The sequence below is a fragment of the Engystomops pustulosus genome, chromosome 4, assembly GCF_040894005.1.
Source record: "Engystomops pustulosus chromosome 4, aEngPut4.maternal, whole genome shotgun sequence".
Lineage (NCBI taxonomy): Eukaryota > Metazoa > Chordata > Amphibia > Anura > Leptodactylidae > Engystomops > Engystomops pustulosus.
In genome coordinates this window covers 3,340,056-3,359,881 of record NC_092414.1, presented here as the reverse complement: position 1 = coordinate 3,359,881, position 19,826 = coordinate 3,340,056, and the positions used below count along the sequence as shown (strand labels likewise).

General features: G+C 56.9%; 1 protein-coding gene across 1 annotated transcript in view; it reads left to right on the top strand.

Moving 5' to 3' along the window:
• The window catches only part of SOX5 (SRY-box transcription factor 5), a 188,132-nt gene that overhangs the window by 46,410 nt on the left and 121,896 nt on the right, over positions 1 to 19,826 (top strand). Inside the window, exons 3-4 of the mRNA XM_072144730.1 lie at positions 2,950 to 3,166; positions 10,755 to 10,965. Of these exons, the coding sequence (XP_072000831.1) occupies positions 2,950 to 3,166; positions 10,755 to 10,965 (428 nt within the window). The remainder of the gene's footprint in view (positions 1 to 2,949; positions 3,167 to 10,754; positions 10,966 to 19,826) is intronic.

The window sequence follows — 19,826 nt, the reverse complement described above, 5'->3', positions numbered from 1 at the left end:
TGTATATATGGCGGTATTATACACGTATAGCGGTATTATGTACGTGTGGCTCATACTCCATGGTATGGCGGTATTATGTATGTATGGCGGTATTATGTATGTATGGCGGTATTATGTATAAATAGCGGTATTATGTATGTATGGCGGTATTATGTATGTATAGCGGTATTATACACGTATGGCGGTATTATGTATGTGTGGCTCGTACTCCATGGTATGGCGGTATTATGTATGTATAGCGGTATTATACACGTATGGCGGTATTATGTATGTATGGCGGTATTATGTATGTATGGCGGTATTATGTATGTATGGCTCGTACTCCATGGTATGGCGGTATTATACATGTATAGCGGTATTATGTACGTATGGCGGTATTATGTATGTATGGCGGTATTATGTATATATGGCGGTATTATACACGTATAGCGGTATTATGTACGTGTGGCTCATACTCCATGGTATGGCGGTATTATGTATGTATGGCGGTATTATGTATGTATGGCGGTATTATGTATGTATAGCGGTATTATGTATGTATGGCGGTATTATGTATGTATAGCGGTATTATACACGTATGGCGGTATTATGTATGTGTGGCTCGTACTCCATGGTATGGCGGTATTATGTATGTATAGCGGTATTATACACGTATGGCGGTATTATGTATGTATGGCGGTATTAGGTATGTATGGCGGTATTATGTATGTATGGCTCGTACTCCATGGTATGGCGGTATTATACATGTATAGCGGTATTATGTACGTATGGCTCGTACTACATGGTATGGCGGTATTATGTATATATGGCGGTATTATGTATGTATGGCTCGTACTCCATGGTATGGCGGTATTATGTATGTATAGCGGTATTATACACGTATAGCGGTATTATGTACGTGTGGCTCATACTCCATGGTATGGCGGTATTATGTATGTATAGCGGTATTATACACGTATAGCGGTATTATACACGTATAGCGGTATTATGTATGTATGGCGGTATTATGTATGTATAGCGGTATTATACACGTATAGCGGTATTATGTACGTGTGGCTCGTACTCCGTGGTATGGCGGTATTATGTATGTATGGCGGTATTATGTATGTATGGCAGTAATATACACGTATAGCGGTATTATGTATGTATAGCGGTATTATGTACGTGTCGCTCGTACTCCGTGGTATGGCGGTATTATGTATGTATAGCGGTATTATGTATGTATAGCGGTATTATGTACGTATGGCTCGTACTCCATGGTATGGCGGTATTATGTAGGTATAGCGGTATTATGTATGTATGGCGGTATTATGTATGTATAACGGTATTATGTACGTGTGGCTCGTACTCCGTGGTATGGCGGTATTATGTATGTATAGCGGTATTATACACGTATGGCGGTATTATGTATGTGTGGCTCGTACTCCGTGGTATGGCGGTATTATGTATGTATGGCGGTATTATACACATATAGCGGTATTATGTATGTATGGCGGTATTATGTATGTATGGCGGTATTATGTATGTATAGCGGTATTATACACGTATGGCGGTATTATGTACGTGTGGCTCGTACTCCATGGTATGGCGGTATTATGTATGTATAGCGGTATTATACACGTATAGCGGTATTATGTATGTATAGCGGTATTATACACGTATGGCGGTATTATGTACGTGTCGCTCGTACTCCATGGTAAGGCGGTATTATGTATGTATAGTGGTATTATACACGTATAGCGGTATTATGTATGTATAGCGGTATTATACACGTATAGCGGTATTATGTATGTATAGCGGTATTATGTATGTATGGCGGTATTATGTATGTATAGCGGTATTATACACGTATGGCGGTATTATGTACGTGTCGCTCGTACTCCGTGGTATGGCGGTATTATGTATGTATAGCGGTATTATACACGTATAGCGGTATTATGTATGTATAGCGGTATTATGTACGTGTCGCTCGTACTCCGTGGTATGGCGGTATTATGTATGTATAGCGGTATTATACACGTATAGCGGTATTATGTATGTATAGCGGTATTATGTATGTAAGGCGGTATTATGTATGTATGGCGGTATTATACACGTATGGCGGTATTATGTACGTGTCGCTCGTACTCCGTGGTATGGCGGTATTATGTATGTATAGCGGTATTATACACGTATAGCGGTATTATGTATGTATAGCGGTATTATACACGTATAGCGGTATTATGTACGTGTGGCTCGTACTCCGTGGTATGGCGGTATTATGTATGTATAGCGGTATTATACACGTATAGCGGTATTATGTACGTGTGGCTCGTACTCCGTGGTATGGCGGTATTATGTATGTAAGGCGGTATTATGTATGTATAGCGGTATTATGTACGTGTGGCTCGTACTCCATGGTATGGCGGTATTATGTATGTAAGGCGGTATTATGTATGTATAGCGGTATTATGTACATGTGGCTCGTACTCCATGGTATGGCGGTATTATGTATGTATGGCGGTATTATACACGTATAGCAGTATTATGTACGTATGGCTCGTACTCCATGGTATGGCGGTATTATGTATGTATGGCGGTATTATGTATGTATGGCGGTATTATGTATGTATGGCGGTATTATACACATATAGCGGTATTATGTACGTGTGGCTCGTACTCCATGGTATAGCGGTATTATGTATGTATGGCGGTGTTATACACATATAGCGGTATTATGTACGTGTGGCTCGTACTCCGTGGTATGGGGTTGGTGCTGCGGGGGTGCGGTGATTTTCCGTAGCTGGTTGGACGCGCTATTAGCGGATTATTGTGGCGCCGGTACCTGGCGGTCATTGTTGGTATTTGGCCGGGTTCCTGCTCGCAGCACATGAAGCCATTACAATGAGCGGCGTGCACACAATGGCGGTATTACACATTCATTATTTTCTCCTCTTTTGTTCCTTCCAGGATGTCTTCCAAGCGCGCGGCCTCTCCGTACGGGGAAGCAGATGGCGAGGTAGCCATGGTGACGAGCCGGCAGAAGATGGAGGACGAGGACAGCGCCGGCCTGGCCGCCTATCACCTGCACCTGCACCCCGCGTACCCAAACAAATCCCAGGCCGAGGAGTACCAGGCCGTCTCCCTACTGACACAAGACAGCCCCACCTACCAGCACAGCACTATGGTAGGTACCAGGAGTATAACTGCACGGCTCCTCCCCGGCTCACAGGACCCCGCCCCTGCTTGTGGGACCCCGCCCCTCAGCTCGCGGGGGCTCCTCCCTCAGCTCGCGGGGGCTCCTCCCTCAGCTCGCGGGGGCTCCTCCCTCAACTCGCGGGGGCTCCTCCCTCAGCTCGCGGGGGCTCCTCCCTCAGCTCGCGGGGGCTCCTCCCTCAGCTCGCGGGGGCTCCTCCCTCAGCTCGCGGGGGCTCCTCCCTCAGCTCGCGGGGGCTCCTCCCTCAGCTCGCGGGGGCTCCTCCCTCAGCTCGCGGGGGCTCCTCCCTCAACTCGCGGGGGCTCCTCCCTCAGCTCGCGGGGGCTCCTCCCTCAGCTCGCGGGGGCTCCTCCCTCAGCTCGCGGGGGCTCCTCCCTCTGCTCGCGGGGGCTCCTCCCTCTGCTCGCGGCGGCTCCTCCCTCTGCTCGCGGCGGCTCCTCCCTCAGCTCGCGGGGGCTCCTCCCTCAGCTCGCGGGGGCTCCTCCCTCTGCTCGCGGGGGCTCCTCCCTCTGCTCGCGGCGGCTCCTCCCTCTGCTCGCGGCGGCTCCTCCCTCTGCTCGCGGCGGCTCCTCCCTCTGCTCGCGGCGGCTCCTCCCTCTGCTCGCGGCGGCTCCTCCCTCTGCTCGCGGCGGCTCCTCCCTCTGCTCAGAAGACTCCTTTAGCAACTTACGGGGCCCCTCCCCTAGCTCACGGGGCCCCTCCCCTAGCTCGCGGGACCCCTCCCCTAGCTCGCGGGACCCCTCCCCTAGCTCACGGGACCCCTCCCCTAGCTCACGGGACCCCTCCCCTAGCTCACGGGACTCCTCCCCTAGCTCACGGGACTCCTCCCCTAGCTCACGGGACTCCTCCCCCAGGTCACGGGACTCCTCCCCCAGGTCACGGGACTCCTCCCCCAGGTCACGGGACTCCTCCCCCAGCCCACAGGGCTCCTCTCTATTTTTCAGGGCTCCTCCCCCAGCCCACAGGGCTCCTCTCTATTTTTCAGGGCTCCTCCCCCAGCCCACAGGGCTCCTCTCTATTTTTCAGGGCTCCTCCCACTCTTCCAGGCCCGCTTTCTTTTTGAAGGGCCTTTTCTCCTTTTCCGAGGCTCCTCCCCATCTTCCAAGACGACTCCTAAAATTGCAGTGCCCCTCCCCAATTACTCCGGCTTCTCCTTCCAGGGCCTCGCCCTCTTCTTCCGGGCACTGCCTTCTTCTCCCATGGCTCCTCCCCTTTCTCCCATGGCTCTTTCACTCCTCCCTCTTATGAGCTTCTTTGCTTCCTCCTAGACCTCCTCCTGCTGTCAGTAATTCTTTACATTCTTCTTATTCACCCTGAGCTGGTGTCACTCATGCAGGAATCGTGTTGTTACAGTGTATCAGTGCAGATAATCCTGCTCCTAAGCGCCGTCATCTCGCAGCTCATGGGTCGTCACAGTGTATCAGAGCAGATAATCCACAGAAATCTGTCTACTCTCCTCTTCAATGTATCATATCTGCTGATACATTGTGCTTCAGCCGCGCTCTCTTCGCTGCCGTGCTCTTGCCCTCTCTCTCCGCTGCTGCGCTCTTGCCCTCTCTCTCTCTCCGCTGCCGCGCTCTTGCCCTCTCTCTCTCCGCTGCCGCGCTCTTGCCCTCTCTCTCTCCGCTGCCGCGCTCTTGCCCTCTCTTTCTCTCCGCTGCCGCGCTCTTGCCCTCTCTCTCTCTCCGCTGCCGCGCTCTTGCCCTCTCTCTCTCTCCGCTGCCGCGCTCTTGCCCTCTCTCTCTCTCTGCTGCCGCGCTCTTGCCCTCTCTCTCTCCGCTGCCGCGCTCTTGCCCTCTCTCTCTCCGCTGCCGCGCTCTTGCCCTCTCTCTCTCCGCTGCCGCGCTCTTGTCCTCTCTCTCTCCGCGCTCTTGCCCTCTCTCTCTCCGCTGCCGCGCTCTTGCCCTCTCTCTCTCCGCGCTCTTGCCCTCTCTCTCTCCGCTGCCGCGCTCTTGTCCTCTCTCTCTCCGCTGCCGCTGTCTTGTCCTCTCTCTCTCCGCTGCCGCGCTCTTGCCCTCTCTCTCTCCGCTGCCGCGCTCTTGCCCTCTCTCTCTCCGCTGCCGCGCTCTTGCCCTCTCTCTCTCCGCTGCCGCGCTCTTGTCCTCTCTCTCTCCGCTGCCGCGCTCTTGTCCTCTCTCTCTCCGCTGCCGCGCTCTTGCCCTCTCTCTCTCTCTCCGCTGCCGCGCTCTTGTCCTCTCTCTCTCCGCTGCCGCGCTCTTGCCCTCTCTCTCTCCGCTGCCGCGCTCTTGCCCTCTCTCTCTCCGCTGCCGCGCTCTTGTCCTCTCTCTCTCCGCTGCCGCGCTCTTGTCCTCTCTCTCTCCGCTGCCGCGCTCTTGCCCTCTCTCTCTCCGCTGCCGCGCTCTTGCCCTCTCTCTCTCCGCTGCCGCGCTCTTGCCCTCTCTCTCTCCGCTGCCGCGCTCTTGTCCTCTCTCTCTCCGCTGCCCCGCTCTTGTCCTCTCTCTCTCCGCTGCCGCGCTCTTGCCCTCTCTCTCTCCGCTGCCGCGCTCTTGCCCTCTCTCTCTCCGCTGCCGCGCTCTTGCCCTCTCTCTCTCCGCTGCCGCGCTCTTGCCCTCTCTCTCTCCGCTGCCGCGCTCTTGCCCTCTCTCTCTCCGCTGCCGCGCTCTTGCCCTCTCTCTCTCCGCTGCCGCGCTCTTGCCCTCTCTCTCTCCGCTGCCGCGCTCTTGCCGTCTCTCTCTCCGCTGCTGCGCTCTTGCCCTCTCTCTCTCCGCTGCCGCGCTCTTGCCCTCTCTCTCTCCGCGCTCTTGCCCTCTCTCTCTCCGCGCTCTTGCCCTCTCTCTCTCCGCTGCCGCGCTCTTGTCCTCTCTCCGCTGCTGCTCTCATGTCCTCTCTCTCTCCGCTGCCGCTGTTTTGTCCTCTCTCTCTCCGCTGCCGCTGTTTTGTCCTCTCTCTCTCCGCTGCCGCGCTCTTGCCCTCTCTCTCTCCGCTGCCGCGCTCTTGTCCTCTCTCTCTCCGCTGCCGCGCTCTTGTCCTCTCTCTCTCCGCTGCCGTGCTCTTGCCCTCTCTCTCTCTCCGCTGCCGCGCTCTTGCCCTCTCTCTCTCCGCTGCCGCGCTCTTGCCCTCTCTCTCTCCGCTGCCGCGCTCTTGCCCTCTCTCTCTCCGCTGCCGCGCTCTTGCCGTCTCTCTCTCCGCTGCCGCGCTCTTGCCGTCTCTCTCTCCGCTGCCGCGCTCTTGCCCTCTCTCTCTCCGCTGCCGCGCTCTTGCCCTCTCTCTCTCTCTCCGCTGCCGCGCTCTTGTTCTCTCTCTCTCTCTCCGCTGCCGCGCTCTTGTTCTCTCTCTCTCTCTCCGCTGCCGCGCTCTTGCCCTCTCTCTCTCTCTGCTGCCGCGCTCTTGCCCTCTCTCTCTCCGCTGCCGCGCTCTTGCCCTCTCTCTCTCTCCGCTGCCGCGCTCTTGCCCTCTCTCTCTCTCCGCTGCCGCGCTCTTGCCCTCTCTCTCTCTCTCCGCTGCCGCGCTCTTGCCCTCTCTCTCTCTCTCCGCTGCCGCGCTCTTGCCCTCTCTCTCTCCGCTGCCGCGCTCTTGCCCTCTCTCTCTCCGCTGCCGCGCTCTTGCCCTCTCTCTCTCTCTCCGCTGCCGCGCTCTTGCCCTCTCTCTCTCTCCGCTGCCGCGCTTTTGCCCTCTCTCTCTCTCCGCTGCCGCGCTTTTGCCCTCTCTCTCTCTCTCCGCTGCCGCGCTCTTGTCCTCTCTCTCTCCGCTGCCGCGCTCTTGCCCTCTCTCTCTCTGCTGCCGCGCTCTTGCTCTCTCTCTCTCGGCTGCCGCGCTCTTGCCCTCTCTCTCTCGGCTGCCGCGCTCTTGCCCTCTCTCTCTCTCCGCTGCCGCGCTCTTGCCCTCTCTCTCTCCGCTGCCGCGCTCTTGCCCTCTCTCTCTCCGCTGCCGCGCTCTTGCCCTCTCTCTCTCCGCTGCCGCGCTCTTGCCCTCTCTCTCTCCGCTGCCGCGCTCTTGCCCTCTCTCTCTCTCCGCTGCCGCGCTCTTGCCCTCTCTCTCTCCGCTGCCGCGCTCTTGCCCTCTCTCTCTCTCCGCTGCCGCGCTCTTGCCCTCTCTCTCTCTCCGCTGCCGCGCTCTTGCCCTCTCTCTCTCCGCTGCCGCGCTCTTGCCCTCTCTCTCTCTCCGCTGCCGCGCTCTTGCCCTCTCTCTCTCTCCGCTGCCGCGCTCTTGCCCTCTCTCTCTCCGCTGCCGCGCGCTCTTGCCCTCTCTGCGGAGCTCTTGTCCTCCAGCATGGTGTGTAGATTTGTAGGGATTGTGCTAATGCGGGGCTTACAGACCATATGTGCAGAGCAAATCCCTGCACACGATTTCACACGTTTTATCCTAAAACTCCTGTTTCTGAGAGAGATAGGCACCGGCCTCCCCCGAAGCCTCCGCCGCAGAGCTGCAGCCGCTGAGCCTGTTACACTGTGTCAGGAGCGGCGTATCATCCTCCTCCAGCACATGAAAGCCACCAGATAATCCCCCTCATCAGAGAGGAGAGAAGCTGCCCCGATACTCCCCGGGACCTGCCCCGATACTCCCCGGGACCTGCCCCGAGACACCCAGGGACCTTGCCCCGAGACACCCCGGGACCTGCCCCGATACACCCCGGCCACCTGCCCCGATACACCCCGGCCACCTGCCCCGATACTCCCCGGGACCTGCCCCGAGCCACCCAGCCACCTGCCCCGAGATGCCCGGGGACCTGCCCCTATACACCCCGGGACCTGCCCCGAGCCACCCGGCCACCTGCCCCGAGCCACCCGGGGACCTGCCCCGAGCCACCCGGCGACCTGCCCCGAGCCACCCGGGGACCTGCCCCGAGCCACCCGGGGACCTGCCCCGAGCCACCCGGGGACCTGCCCCTATACACCCGGGGACCTGCCCTGAGCCACCGGCCACCTGCCCTGAGATGCCTCGGGACCTGCCCCAAAGACGCCCAGGGACCTGCCCGAGACACCAAGGGGCCTGCCCCGAGCCACCCGGGGACCTGCCCCGAGCCACCCGGCCACCTGCCCCGAGCCACCCGGCCACCTGCCCCGAGCCACCCGGCCACCTGCCCCTATACACCCGGGGACCTGCCCCGAGCCACCCGGCCACCTGCCCCTATACACCCGGGGACCTGCCCCGAGCCACCCGGCCACCTGCCCTGAGATGCCTCGGGACCTGCCCCAAAGACGTCCAGGGACCTGCCCGAGACACCCTGTGGTCCTGTGCTGTGGGCTCGTGCCCGGGACCCTTGTGATTGGAGCGGCAGCCTCTATATTGGCTCATCCAGCGGATCTAATGCCCCATAGCGATCACCCATAATAATCCCATAGATGCCGGGGGGTGGGGGGCACTGACCCCCAGGATATATACTCCTGGGAAAGCTGGGTGCTGCTGGTGCTTCTGTCACTCAGCTTTCCCAGAATTGGGATGTATAACTTTGTGGCAGGGGGGAGTCTGTTCCCTGTGGATGCTGCGGGTCACTGGCTCTCGCATCATTGCTGCGCCGTCTCTCCGCTCGCCTCCGGCGCTACTTTACTACGGGGGAAAGATGGATGGCGGAACCCGGCGACTGCACAGGACGCTTTGATTACTTCCCTGCTGCCAGAGCCTCCGGGATTATAGGGGCCACAGGGCGGCTCCTGGTTTATAGGGGCCACAGGCATCTCCTGGTTTATAGGGGCCACAGGCGTCCCCTGGTTTATAGGGGCCACAGGCGTCTCCTGGTTTATAGGGGCCACAGGCGTCCCCTGGTTTATAGGGGCCACAGGCGTCCCCTGGTTTATAGGGGCCACAGGCGTCTCCTGGTTTATAGGGGCCACAGGCGTCCCCTGGTTTATAGGGGCCACAGGCGTCCCCTGGTTTATAGGGGCCACAGGCGTCCCCTGGTTTATAGGGGCCACGGGTGTCTCCCTGATAATGGGGGCCACGGGCGTCTCCCTGATTACAGGGGCCACGGGACGTCTCCCTGATTATAGGGGCCACGGGACGTCTCCCTGGTTTATAGGGGCCACAGGCGTCTCCTGGTTTATAGGGGCCACAGGCGTCTCCTGGTTTATAGGGGCCACAGGCGTCTCCCGGTTTATAGGGGCCACGGGACGTCTCCCTGATTATAGGGGCCACGGGACATGTCCCTGGTTTATAGGGGCCACAGGCGTCTCCTGGTTTATAGGGGCCACGGGACGTCTCCCTGATTATAGGGGCCACAGGACGTCTCCCTGATTATAGGGGCCACGGGACGTCTCCCTGATTATAGGGGCCACGGGACGTCTCCCTGATTATAGGGGCCACGGGACGTCTCCCTGATTATAGGGGCCACGGGACGTCTCCCTGATTATAGGGGCCACGGGACGTCTCCCGGATAATTGGGGCCAAGAACAGAATATAACTCCAGGCCCCTTACCCCAGAGTGCAGGTCAGACCCATAACCTCATGAGACCCCAGATCTATAACTTCCTCTGACCCCAGGCCTGACTCTTGGATTAGAGAGACCCCAGACGGGTCACTCCCCCTCCTCCCTGAGGGGATTTACCATACGGGAAAGTTGGGTGACCTTTCTATCTTGCACCGATCATGTGACCTGATTTGGGCTTTGAAATGCAAAGTGAACCCCGACCCCTAGGGGCCCCCCACCCGCCGCCGTGTAGAGGTTAAGGATAATCTCCATGCGGAGACGTTAAAGCCTCTGAGAGCGATGAGAAGTCTCCAAATCTCCGGGAACATGAAACGCGCGGGATTTGTGTCCTCCGCTGTCAGCTCCGGGCCGCAGATATGGAAGCGGGAGATCAATGGATTATCCCATACTAAACATCTTGTCAGAGGGGGCGGAGGACCCCCGCGCGCAATGTCAGGACAATCCCATCACAAGGGAATCCAGTCTATTGCTCTCTGTTATCAGACACTTGTGGTCGGGGTGACAGGAGGAGGAGCTGCCCCCCTTGGTCGCCCCTTTGCATGCTGGGAGTGGTAGACCCCAATAACTCACCTTTAGTCACATAATGACACCTGTGTGGGGCGTCTGACCCCCGGAGAGGCGGAGCTGCTGTCCCTGATTGTTACTTTGTATCATTTTGCTGGTGCTTAGATTTAACCTGTTCTTGTCCTCTGCAGGTCACCTGTACGGCGGCTCCTCGGCCCGCTCCCCTCCCCCGCGCGCTCGCTGTCACTTCCAATTAGATACGGCTAAGTGGCACAATTACAGGGTTGCCATCTCGGCTGCGCCCAGTATCGGGGACACATGCTCCATTGTCAGCTGGCACGTTCGCAATCATTAATTTAATTTAGTTTTCGGAGCTGAGCTGCTGGAATGGTGGAGATACGGCGAGGGGGGGGGGGTGTATCCGAGCCCTGGACTCAGTCCACGATGTTCATTGCTGAAACACCCAGCAAATCAGCCAGATGGAGCCGCTCCGCGCCCGGGCAGAGATGGGTGCGGGGGTCCTGGTAATGGGTGATACACTGTAACGACAGCTATGTAATGATATGGCACCCTGTCTACCATGCTGCACCCTGGTGTCTTATCTCTGCCCCCGCCGCCATGCTTAGGGGAGACCTCCAGGTCCTAACATCTTCTCTCTCTTCTCCCTAGGATATAGATGGCAATAAGGCGGTTTCATCATTTGTTCCTCAAAACTCGGCTACCTCACCCCTGAAGGCAGATGAAGGCGGGCGACAGAGCGGCGAATCCTTGGTTAATGCCGCTTTGGGGACCCCTGAGAGGCGGAAGGGAAGCTTGGCCGACGTGGTGGACACACTGAAGCAACGCAAAATGGAGGAGCTGATCAAGAGCGAACCAGAAGGTAAGGCCAAAGACCCCCTAGTGGTCAGTAATTGTCATAGACATGTGTGTCTAGGGAGTTCCCCTTTAAGTCCTCCCCCAGTGGATACCAGAGGTCGCGATTGTTTGGGGGCGAGATCATTGTGTTCGCAGCCGCAGGGCGCTGGATGATAACTTGCGCCATTGTCAGGAACCTGTGCAAACACGGCAGCCGTCCCGCAGTGGCATTCCTGTCATAGCTGCGGATTAGTCCTCATTGTGGCACCGGGTCCAGTGTGCGGTGCCAGAGCTCGCCCGGCGCTGTCCTCCGTACTGTGGCGATGCGGTGACTGGCGGCCGCAGAGAGGATTACACTACTATTTACCTGCCACGTCGTGTTGTTACATGTACAGGAGGCGCCATATATAAGCTGCACATTGTATCTATACGTGGGGTCCACTATACAAGCCATACGTTTACTAAGAGCAGTGCAGTGTGTGCCGGGTGCAGTGTCCTGTGTAGTCTGCAGGGGGCGCCAGATTCCGGATTCTGGTGGACGTTCTTCAGTGCCCCCCTCACTGTTCCGATAGAGGGCACCACCTTTTTTTTTTGTGCACCTTTACCATGGGGCGTGCGGCACAATTCTGTTGCACTTAGTATGATAAATGTGGCGCGCGGTCCGACTGAGCACTGGACGCCCCGATACGCCAAATAGCGCAGCCACGGACACGTTATACTGATATATACAAGTCCAACAGAAAACCAGCGCCGGGGCTGTAATGGACTCCGCGCTCTGCATTGGAGAAGTAACAAGTTGTATCCAAGTTGTAGACAAGTGACTGATACATTGTATCCAGTATAGAACAGGTTAAATCCGGATAGATGGATAGAAGCCGCCCCAATGGTTACAGGTGGTGCGCGGCGCCCGATGCGTCCGTACACCCGTATACTAGTCTGAAGCTGCTGATACTTCGTGGCAATGTTTCTGTGCGGTGACTACGTTAGGATTAGACATAAATATTTCAGGCTCAGTGATAGGCGGGGTCAGGGTCAGGGTCAGGGTCAGGGTCAGGGTGGCATCCGGAGACCCCATTACCGCAGGTCTGAAGTGTTATCTCCTCCGTCCAAACAAAAGATCAAACCCGCGTCCAGCAGGAGGCGCCACCTTCTCCCCTTACATTGTGTTTGAGGGGGTCATTATCCATTACAAAGGGGGTCAGAGGGCAAAGTAGGACGGGTGCAGAGAGGGTGATAATGGAATGAAGAGCTTTCTCTCTCTGGTGTTAGCCGACTGCATCTCTCAGGCCTCATGTCACTCCCTGATGGATGGTGGGAGTAGTAGTAACAGCCAGACAATGGCTGATAACAGAGAGGATCCATAGGGTGGCGCCCCCTATAGGTACCTGGCAGCGGCTCGGCTCTCGTCCTGACAAGTCACTTCCTGGTTAGTAATTTGTGTAATAGTCCTTGTTGTGTTCAGTGTAATCCCCCAGAAAATCTGCGCACAACTTTCCTGTAATCAGACCCCGAGGACATGAGTCGCAGTAATGACCCCCTCCCCGCGCTGCGCCACAGCCGCCGCCGCCGCTACCTTAACTGTTTGGGGGGAGGTTTTTGCCTGATTAAGTTGTAAGTTTTCTGATAACATAATTAGGGCTCTGGATATTTAGACGTCCTCCATAGTCAGAGCGCCAGACCGTACCGCCCGCGGCCGCCACTGCTACACGAGCCACGCTAACGAGAGCGAGCACTCCGAGGAGGGGGGCAGCACCCACACAACATTACCTCTCCCGTACTACACAGCTGCACTCACTATTCTGCTGTCTACTTACAGGACATTACTTATCCTGTACTGATCCGGAGTCGATGCGTTGGTGACGGCCGCTGGTCTTGGGGTCGGGGATCTTTTAGATGGATACAATGTAGTTGTCCTAACCCACCAATGTTTCCAGTCCAGGATCCGCTTCATCCTCTAATCACACTCAGAGCTGCACTCACTATTCTGCTTGGCAGAGGTGATGCAGGGGATTATGTGGGTCTCCCGTAAGGTACCTACACAGGACTAGTGAGTGCAGCTCTGGAGGTGACTGGAGTAGTATACATGAATGTGGTCCGTCAGGGCGGGTGAGTGCCAGCTCTTGTGGTTGTACAGGGCACACATATGCCCCAGTCTTGCTGATACAAGTGGAGCGACGCCACCTGCTCTGAGCCTCTCCTCCCGCCGTGACCCTCGGTGAATATTAAGCGTCCAATCATGGTGCCCGCTGTAGTGTTTCCTGGAGGGCTGTTGTGTGCCCCCCGGGCGCCTGTCATGACCGTGCATATTAACGTGACTGTGGCGGCAGTGTGATTAGCAGCGGCTTCTCCTAATTAATGAGGCCGCCTTCTAGCGGGCGCCCGGCTGGTGAAGTGGACACGGCCCGCACTAGTGCCCCTCAAGTGTCACTTCACAACCTCCTACAGCAGCTGCGCCCCAAGACCGAGGATCCCAGGCAATGGCCTGGCACTGCCCGGTGCTCTAGTATGGAGGGCTCCCTGGCACTGCCCGGTGCTCTAGTATGGAGGGCTCCCTGGCACTGCCCGGCGCTCTAGTATGGAGGGCTCCCTGGCACTGCCCGGCGCTCTAGTATGGAGGGCTCCCTGGCACTGCCCGGTGCTCTAGTATGGAGGGCTCCCTGGCACTGCCCGGTGCTCTAGTATGGAGGGCTCCCTGGCACTGCCCCCAGCTCTAGTATGGAGGGCTCCCTGGCACTGCCCCCAGCTCTAGTATGGAGGGCTCCCTGGCACTGCCCCCAGCTCTAGTATGGAGGGCTCCCTGGCACTGCCCCCAGCTCTAGTATGGAGGGCTCCCTGGCACTGCCCCCAGCTCTAGTATGGAGAGTATGGAGGGCTCCCTGGCACTGCCCGGTGCTCTAGTATGGAGGGCTCCCTGGCACTGCCCGGTGCTCTAGTATGGAGAGTATGGAGGGCTCCCTGGCACTGCCCGGTGCTCTAGTATGGAGGGCTCCCTGGCACTGCCCGGTGCTCTAGTATGGAGGGCTCCCTGGCACTGCCTCGAGCACTGGCCTGGCACTACCCGGCGCTCTGGGATGGATGGTTCTCGAGCACTGGCCTGGCACTACCCGGCGCTCTGGGATGGATGGTTCTCGAGCACTGGCCTGGCACTGCCCCCAGCTCTGGGATGAATGGCTCCTGGACAGCGGCCTTGTACTGCCACCACTCTGGGAAGGGTAACACCCGGGCACCAGGCTGGCACTGCCCACCACTCTTGGATGGATGGTTCCCGGACTATGGCCTGGTACTGCCCACCAGCCTCTCTGGAATGGATGGCAGTTATTCCGGCCTCGCTCCATGCCAACTACAGAAACTAACGAGGGGAAATTCTTCAGGACGTTTCCGGAACGAGATGGAAATTCTGTGTGTGGGTGAAATGTGGGCAGGAAATGAGCCGCCCTGTGCCCAGAGCCAGCCGCCCTCATGTGTGAGCCCACCGCCTTAAAGGGGCTGCACACCTGAGGACATCTGGCTTGTTGCGTGCTCTAGGAGTGTCCCTGCCCCTTTAAGGCGGCTGCGCTGCTCATTGTATTATGTGTCAGGAGAAGAATAGATGTATTTACTGTAGATAAGCAGAGGCCAGCGAGGTGTCGGGAGCGCGGTGCGAGGTGTCGGGAGCGCGGTGCGAGGTGTCGGGAGCGCGGCGCGAGGTGTCGGGAGCGCGGCGCGAGGTGTCGGGAGCGCGGCGCGAGGTGTCGGGAGCGCGGCGCGAGGTGTCGGGAGCGCGGCGCGAGGTGTCGGGAGCGCGGCGCGAGGTGTCGGGAGCGCGGCGCGAGGTGTCGGGAGCGCGGTGCGAGGTGTAAGGTTAATATGTGTCATGCTGCTGAAACCTTGCTCATCCTCAGCCTCCTGTTTCATGAATACAATCCGAGACTGACACACATGTAATTTGCATATGTTTTCCCAGGAAGCCTTGCACTAGTAACTTTGTATCCCGGTCACCTGTGATCTATCGGGGCAGCGCGCTCCTGGGTGACCCCCCCGGGCCCCTGCGCAGCCCTCGCCCCATTCTGGGCGTAGGTGAGATGGAAAGAAAGGGACGGCAGAAGCAAACAGATCAGTCAGCAGCGTCTTTGTGCGCCCTGTTTACCCTGCGCTATTCCTGGACAATGGGCATTGTGCTGGGTGACGGCGCTGCGCCCGGCCTTTGTCCTTTTGTTCGCTTTCTATAAAGTTTGCTTCGTCTTTGTGTGTACCTGACATGGCATCCCAGCAATGCCGCAGGGGAAACGCCTCCGAGACATTCCAAATTACCTGCACCTATGTGTCAGGACATGACCCACTGCAACAAACCCCCAGCCGCACACAGGCCAGGACTGACCAGAAGCACAGCCATGTAGAGATGTAGCAGAGCTGCGGTCTTACATGGGACTGACCCACTGCAACAAACCCCCAGCCGCACACAGGCCAGGACTGACCAGAAGCGCAGCCGTGTAGAGATGTAGCAGAGCTGAGGTCTTACATGGGACTGACCCACTGCAACAAATCCCCAGCCGCACACAGGCCAGGACTGACCAGAAGCGCAGCTGCATAGAGATGTAGCAGAGCTGAGGTCTTACATGGGACTGACCCACTGCAACAAACCCCCAGCCGCACACAGGCCAGGACTGACCAGGAGCACAGCCGTGTAGAGATGTAGCAGAGCTGAGGTTTTACATGGGACTGACCCACTGTAACAAACCCCCAGCCGCGCACAGGCCAGGACTGACCAGAAGCGCAGCCATGTAGAGATGTAGCAGAGCTGAGGTTTTACATGGGACTGACCCACTGTAACAAACCGCCAGCCGCACACAGGCCAGGACTGACCAGAAGCACAGCCGTGTAGAGATGTAGCAGAGCTGAGGTCTTACATAGGACTGACCCACTGTAACAAACCGCCAGCCGTACACAGGCCAGGACTGACCAGAAGCGCAGCCGTGTAGAGATGTAGCAGAGCTGAGGTTTTACATGGGACTGACACACTGTAACAAACCGCCAGCCGCGCACAGGCCAGGACTGACCAGAAGCGCAGCTGCATAGAGATGTAGCAGAGCTGAGGTCTTACATGGGACTGACCCACTGCAACAAACCCCCAGCCGCACACAGGCCAGGACTGACCAGGAGCACAGCCGTGTAGAGATGTAGCAGAGCTGAGGTTTTACATGGGACTGACCCACTGTAACAAACCCCCAGCCGCGCACAGGCCAGGACTGACCAGAAGCACAGCCGTGTAGAGATGTAGCAGAGCTGAGGTCTTACATGGGACTGACCCACTGCAACAAATCCCCAGCCGCACACAGGCCAGGACTGACCAGAAGCGCAGCTGCATAGAGATGTAGCAGAGCTGAGGTCTTACATGAGACTGACCCACTGCAACAAACCCCCAGCCGCACACAGGCCAGGACTGACCAGAAGCACAGCCGTGTAGAGATGTAGCAGAGCTGAGGTCTTACATAGGACTGACCCACTGCAACAAACCCCCAGCCGCACACAGGCCAGGACTGACCAGAAGCACAGCCGTGTAGAGATGTAGCAGAGCTGAGGTCTTACATAGGACTGACCCACTGCAACAAACCCCCAGCCGCACACAGGCCAGGACTGACCAGGAGCACAGCCGTGTAGAGATGTAGCAGAGCTGAGGTTTTACATGGGACTGACCCACTGTAACAAACCCCCAGCCGCGCACAGGCCAGGACTGACCAGAAGCACAGCCGTGTAGAGATGTAGCAGAGCTGAGGTCTTACATGGGACTGACCCACTGCAACAAAACCTCAGCCGCACACAGGCCAGGACTGACCAGAAGCGCAGCCGTGTAGAGATGTAGCAGAGCTGAGGTCTTACATGGGACTGACCCACTGCAACAAACCCCCAGCCGCACACAGGCCAGGACTGACCAGGAGCACAGCCGTGTAGAGATGTAGCAGAGCTGAGGTTTTACATGGGACTGACCCACTGTAACAAACCCCCAACCGCGCACAGGCCAGGACTGACCAGAAGCGCAGCCATGTAGAGATGTAGCAGAGCTGAGGTTTTACATGGGACTGACCCACTGTAACAAACCGCCAGCCGCACACAGGCCAGGACTGACCAGAAGCACAGCCATGTAGAGATGTAGCAGAGCTGAGGTCTTACATAGGACTGACCCACTGTAACAAACCGCCAGCCGTACACAGGCCAGGACTGACCAGAAGCGCAGCCGTGTAGAGATGTAGCAGAGCTGAGGTTTTACATGGGACTGACCCACTGTAACAAACCGCCAGCCGCGCACAGGCCAGGACTGACCAGAAGCGCAGCTGCATAGAGATGTAGCAGAGCTGAGGTCTTACATGGGACTGCCGATTACCTGCCCTCGCCCACTTCCACTGCAGTCAATAGAGTTAACCCTCTCCTGTCTGTGTCATGTTTCTATGCTGATACATAGAGATCTGTGCTGCGGGTTTGTTACAATGTATCAGCGTGTGACCCGGATGAGAGCGCCCCCTGTGCCTGATGGATCAGTAGATGTGGTAATGCGCTGACCGATCATGTCACTAATGTCCCGGCGCACCGCTGCGTCACCGCTGATTACACCGACCCCGGATAATGATCCGAAGAGGAAAACTGCTGGAGGCGCCGGAGCAGCGCAATTAATCTTTATTAAAAGCCGGAGAGACCCCGGGTCACATGACCGCAGCGAGGGGGGCACAAACTTCTCCCAGAGAGTGCCTGCCGCTGCTGCTCTCTGCTATCAGCCGCTCCCGGATTATCCCCGCCATTCAGGGTCTGACAAAGAGAATTCCTGGCGCAGCGTGCGGAGTGTTTGCACATCTCCCCCTCCTCAAATAGGGAGAAGAAGAAGAGAAAAGTTGTGGGGTTTTTTTGGTTTTTGTTACAAGCAGAAAACCTGCAAGAACATGTACAAAGTATGTAACGCGCTGCTGTGTGCATGCCAGAGACCGCAGGGATGGGAGAGATAAGAGAGAGACACAGAGAGGAGAGAGAGAGACACAGAGAGGAGAGAGAGAGACACACAGGAGAGAGGAGAGAGAGAGAGAGACACAGAGAGGAGAGGGAGATAGAACATGTACAAAGTATGTAACGCGCTGCTGTGTGCATGCCAGAGACCGCAGGGATGGGAGAGATAAGAGAGAGACAGAGAGAGGAGAGAGAGAGACACACAGGAGAGAGAGGAGAGAGAGGGAGAGATAGAGAGACACACAGGAGAGAGAGGAGAGAGAGAGACACACAGGAGAGAGGAGAGAGAGAGGGAGAGATAGAGAGACAGAGAGAGAGACACAGAGAGGAGAGGGAGATAGAACATGTACAAAGTATGTAACGCGCTGCTGTGTGCATGCCAGAGACCGCAGGGATGGGAGAGATAAGAGAGACACACAGAGAGGAGAGAGAGAGAGACACAGGAGAGAGGAGAGAGAGAGACACACAGGAGAGAGGAGAGAGAGAGGGAGAGATAGAGAGACACACAGGAGAGAGGGAGATAGAACATGTACAAAGTATGTAACGCGCTGCTGTGTGCATGCCAGAGACCGCAGGGATGGGAGAGATAAGAGACACACAGAGAGGAGAGAGAGAGAGACACAGGAGAGAGGAGAGAGAGAGACACACAGGAGAGAGGAGAGAGAGAGGGAGAGATAGAGAGACACACAGGAGAGAGGGAGATAGAGAGACACACAGGAGAGAGGGAGATAGAGAGAGGAGAGAGAGAGACACACACAGGAGAGAGGAGAGAGAGGGAGAGATAGAGAGACACAGAGAGGAGAGGGAGATAGAACATGTACAAAGTATGTAACGCGCTGCTGTGTGCATGCCAGAGACCGCAGGGATGGGAGAGATAAGAGAGACACAGAGAGGAGAGAGAGAGACAGAGAGGAGAGAGAGAGACACACAGGAGAGAGGAGAGAGAGGAGAGAGAGGGAGAGATAGAGAGACACACAGGAGAGAGGGAGATAGAACATGTACAAAGTATGTAACGCGCTGCTGTGTGCATGCCAGAGACCGCAGGGATGGGAGAGATAAGAGACACACACAGAGGAGAGGAGAGAGAGACACACACAGGAGAGAGGAGAGAGAGAGAGAGACACAGAGAGGAGGGGGAGAGAGAGACACACAGAGAGGAGAGAGAGGGAGAGATAGAGAGACACACAGGAGAGAGGGAGATAGAACATGTACAAAGTATGTAACGCGCTGCTGTGTGCATGCCAGAGACCGCAGGGATGGGAGAGATAAGAGAGACACAGAGAGGAGAGAGAGAGACACACAGGAGAGAGGAGATAGAGAGAGAGACACAGAGAGGAGGGGGAGATAGAGAGAGAGACACAGAGAGGAGAGGGAGATAGAACATGTACAAAGTATGTAACGCGCTGCTGTGTGCATGCCAGAGACCGCAGGGATGGGAGAGATAAGAGAGACACACAGAGAGGAGAGAGAGAGACACAGAGAGGAGAGAGAGAGACACACAGGAGAGAGGAGAGAGAGAGAGAGACACAGAGAGGAGAGGGAGATAGAACATGTACAAAGTATGTAACGCGCTGCTGTGTGCATGCCAGAGACCGCAGGGATGGGAGAGATAAGAGAGACACACACAGAGGAGAGGAGAGAGACACAGAGAGGAGAGAGAGAGAGAGAGGGAGAGATAGAGAGACACACAGGAGAGAGGGAGATAGAACATGTACAAAGTATGTAACGCGCTGCTGTGTGCATGCCAGAGACCGCAGGGATGGGAGAGATAAGAGACACACACAGAGGAGAGGAGAGGGAGATAGAGGGAGATAGAGAGAGGAGAGAGAGAGACACACACAGAGGAGAGGAGAGGGAGATAGAGAGACACAGAGAGGAGAGGGAGATAGAACATGTACAAAGTATGTAACGCGCTGC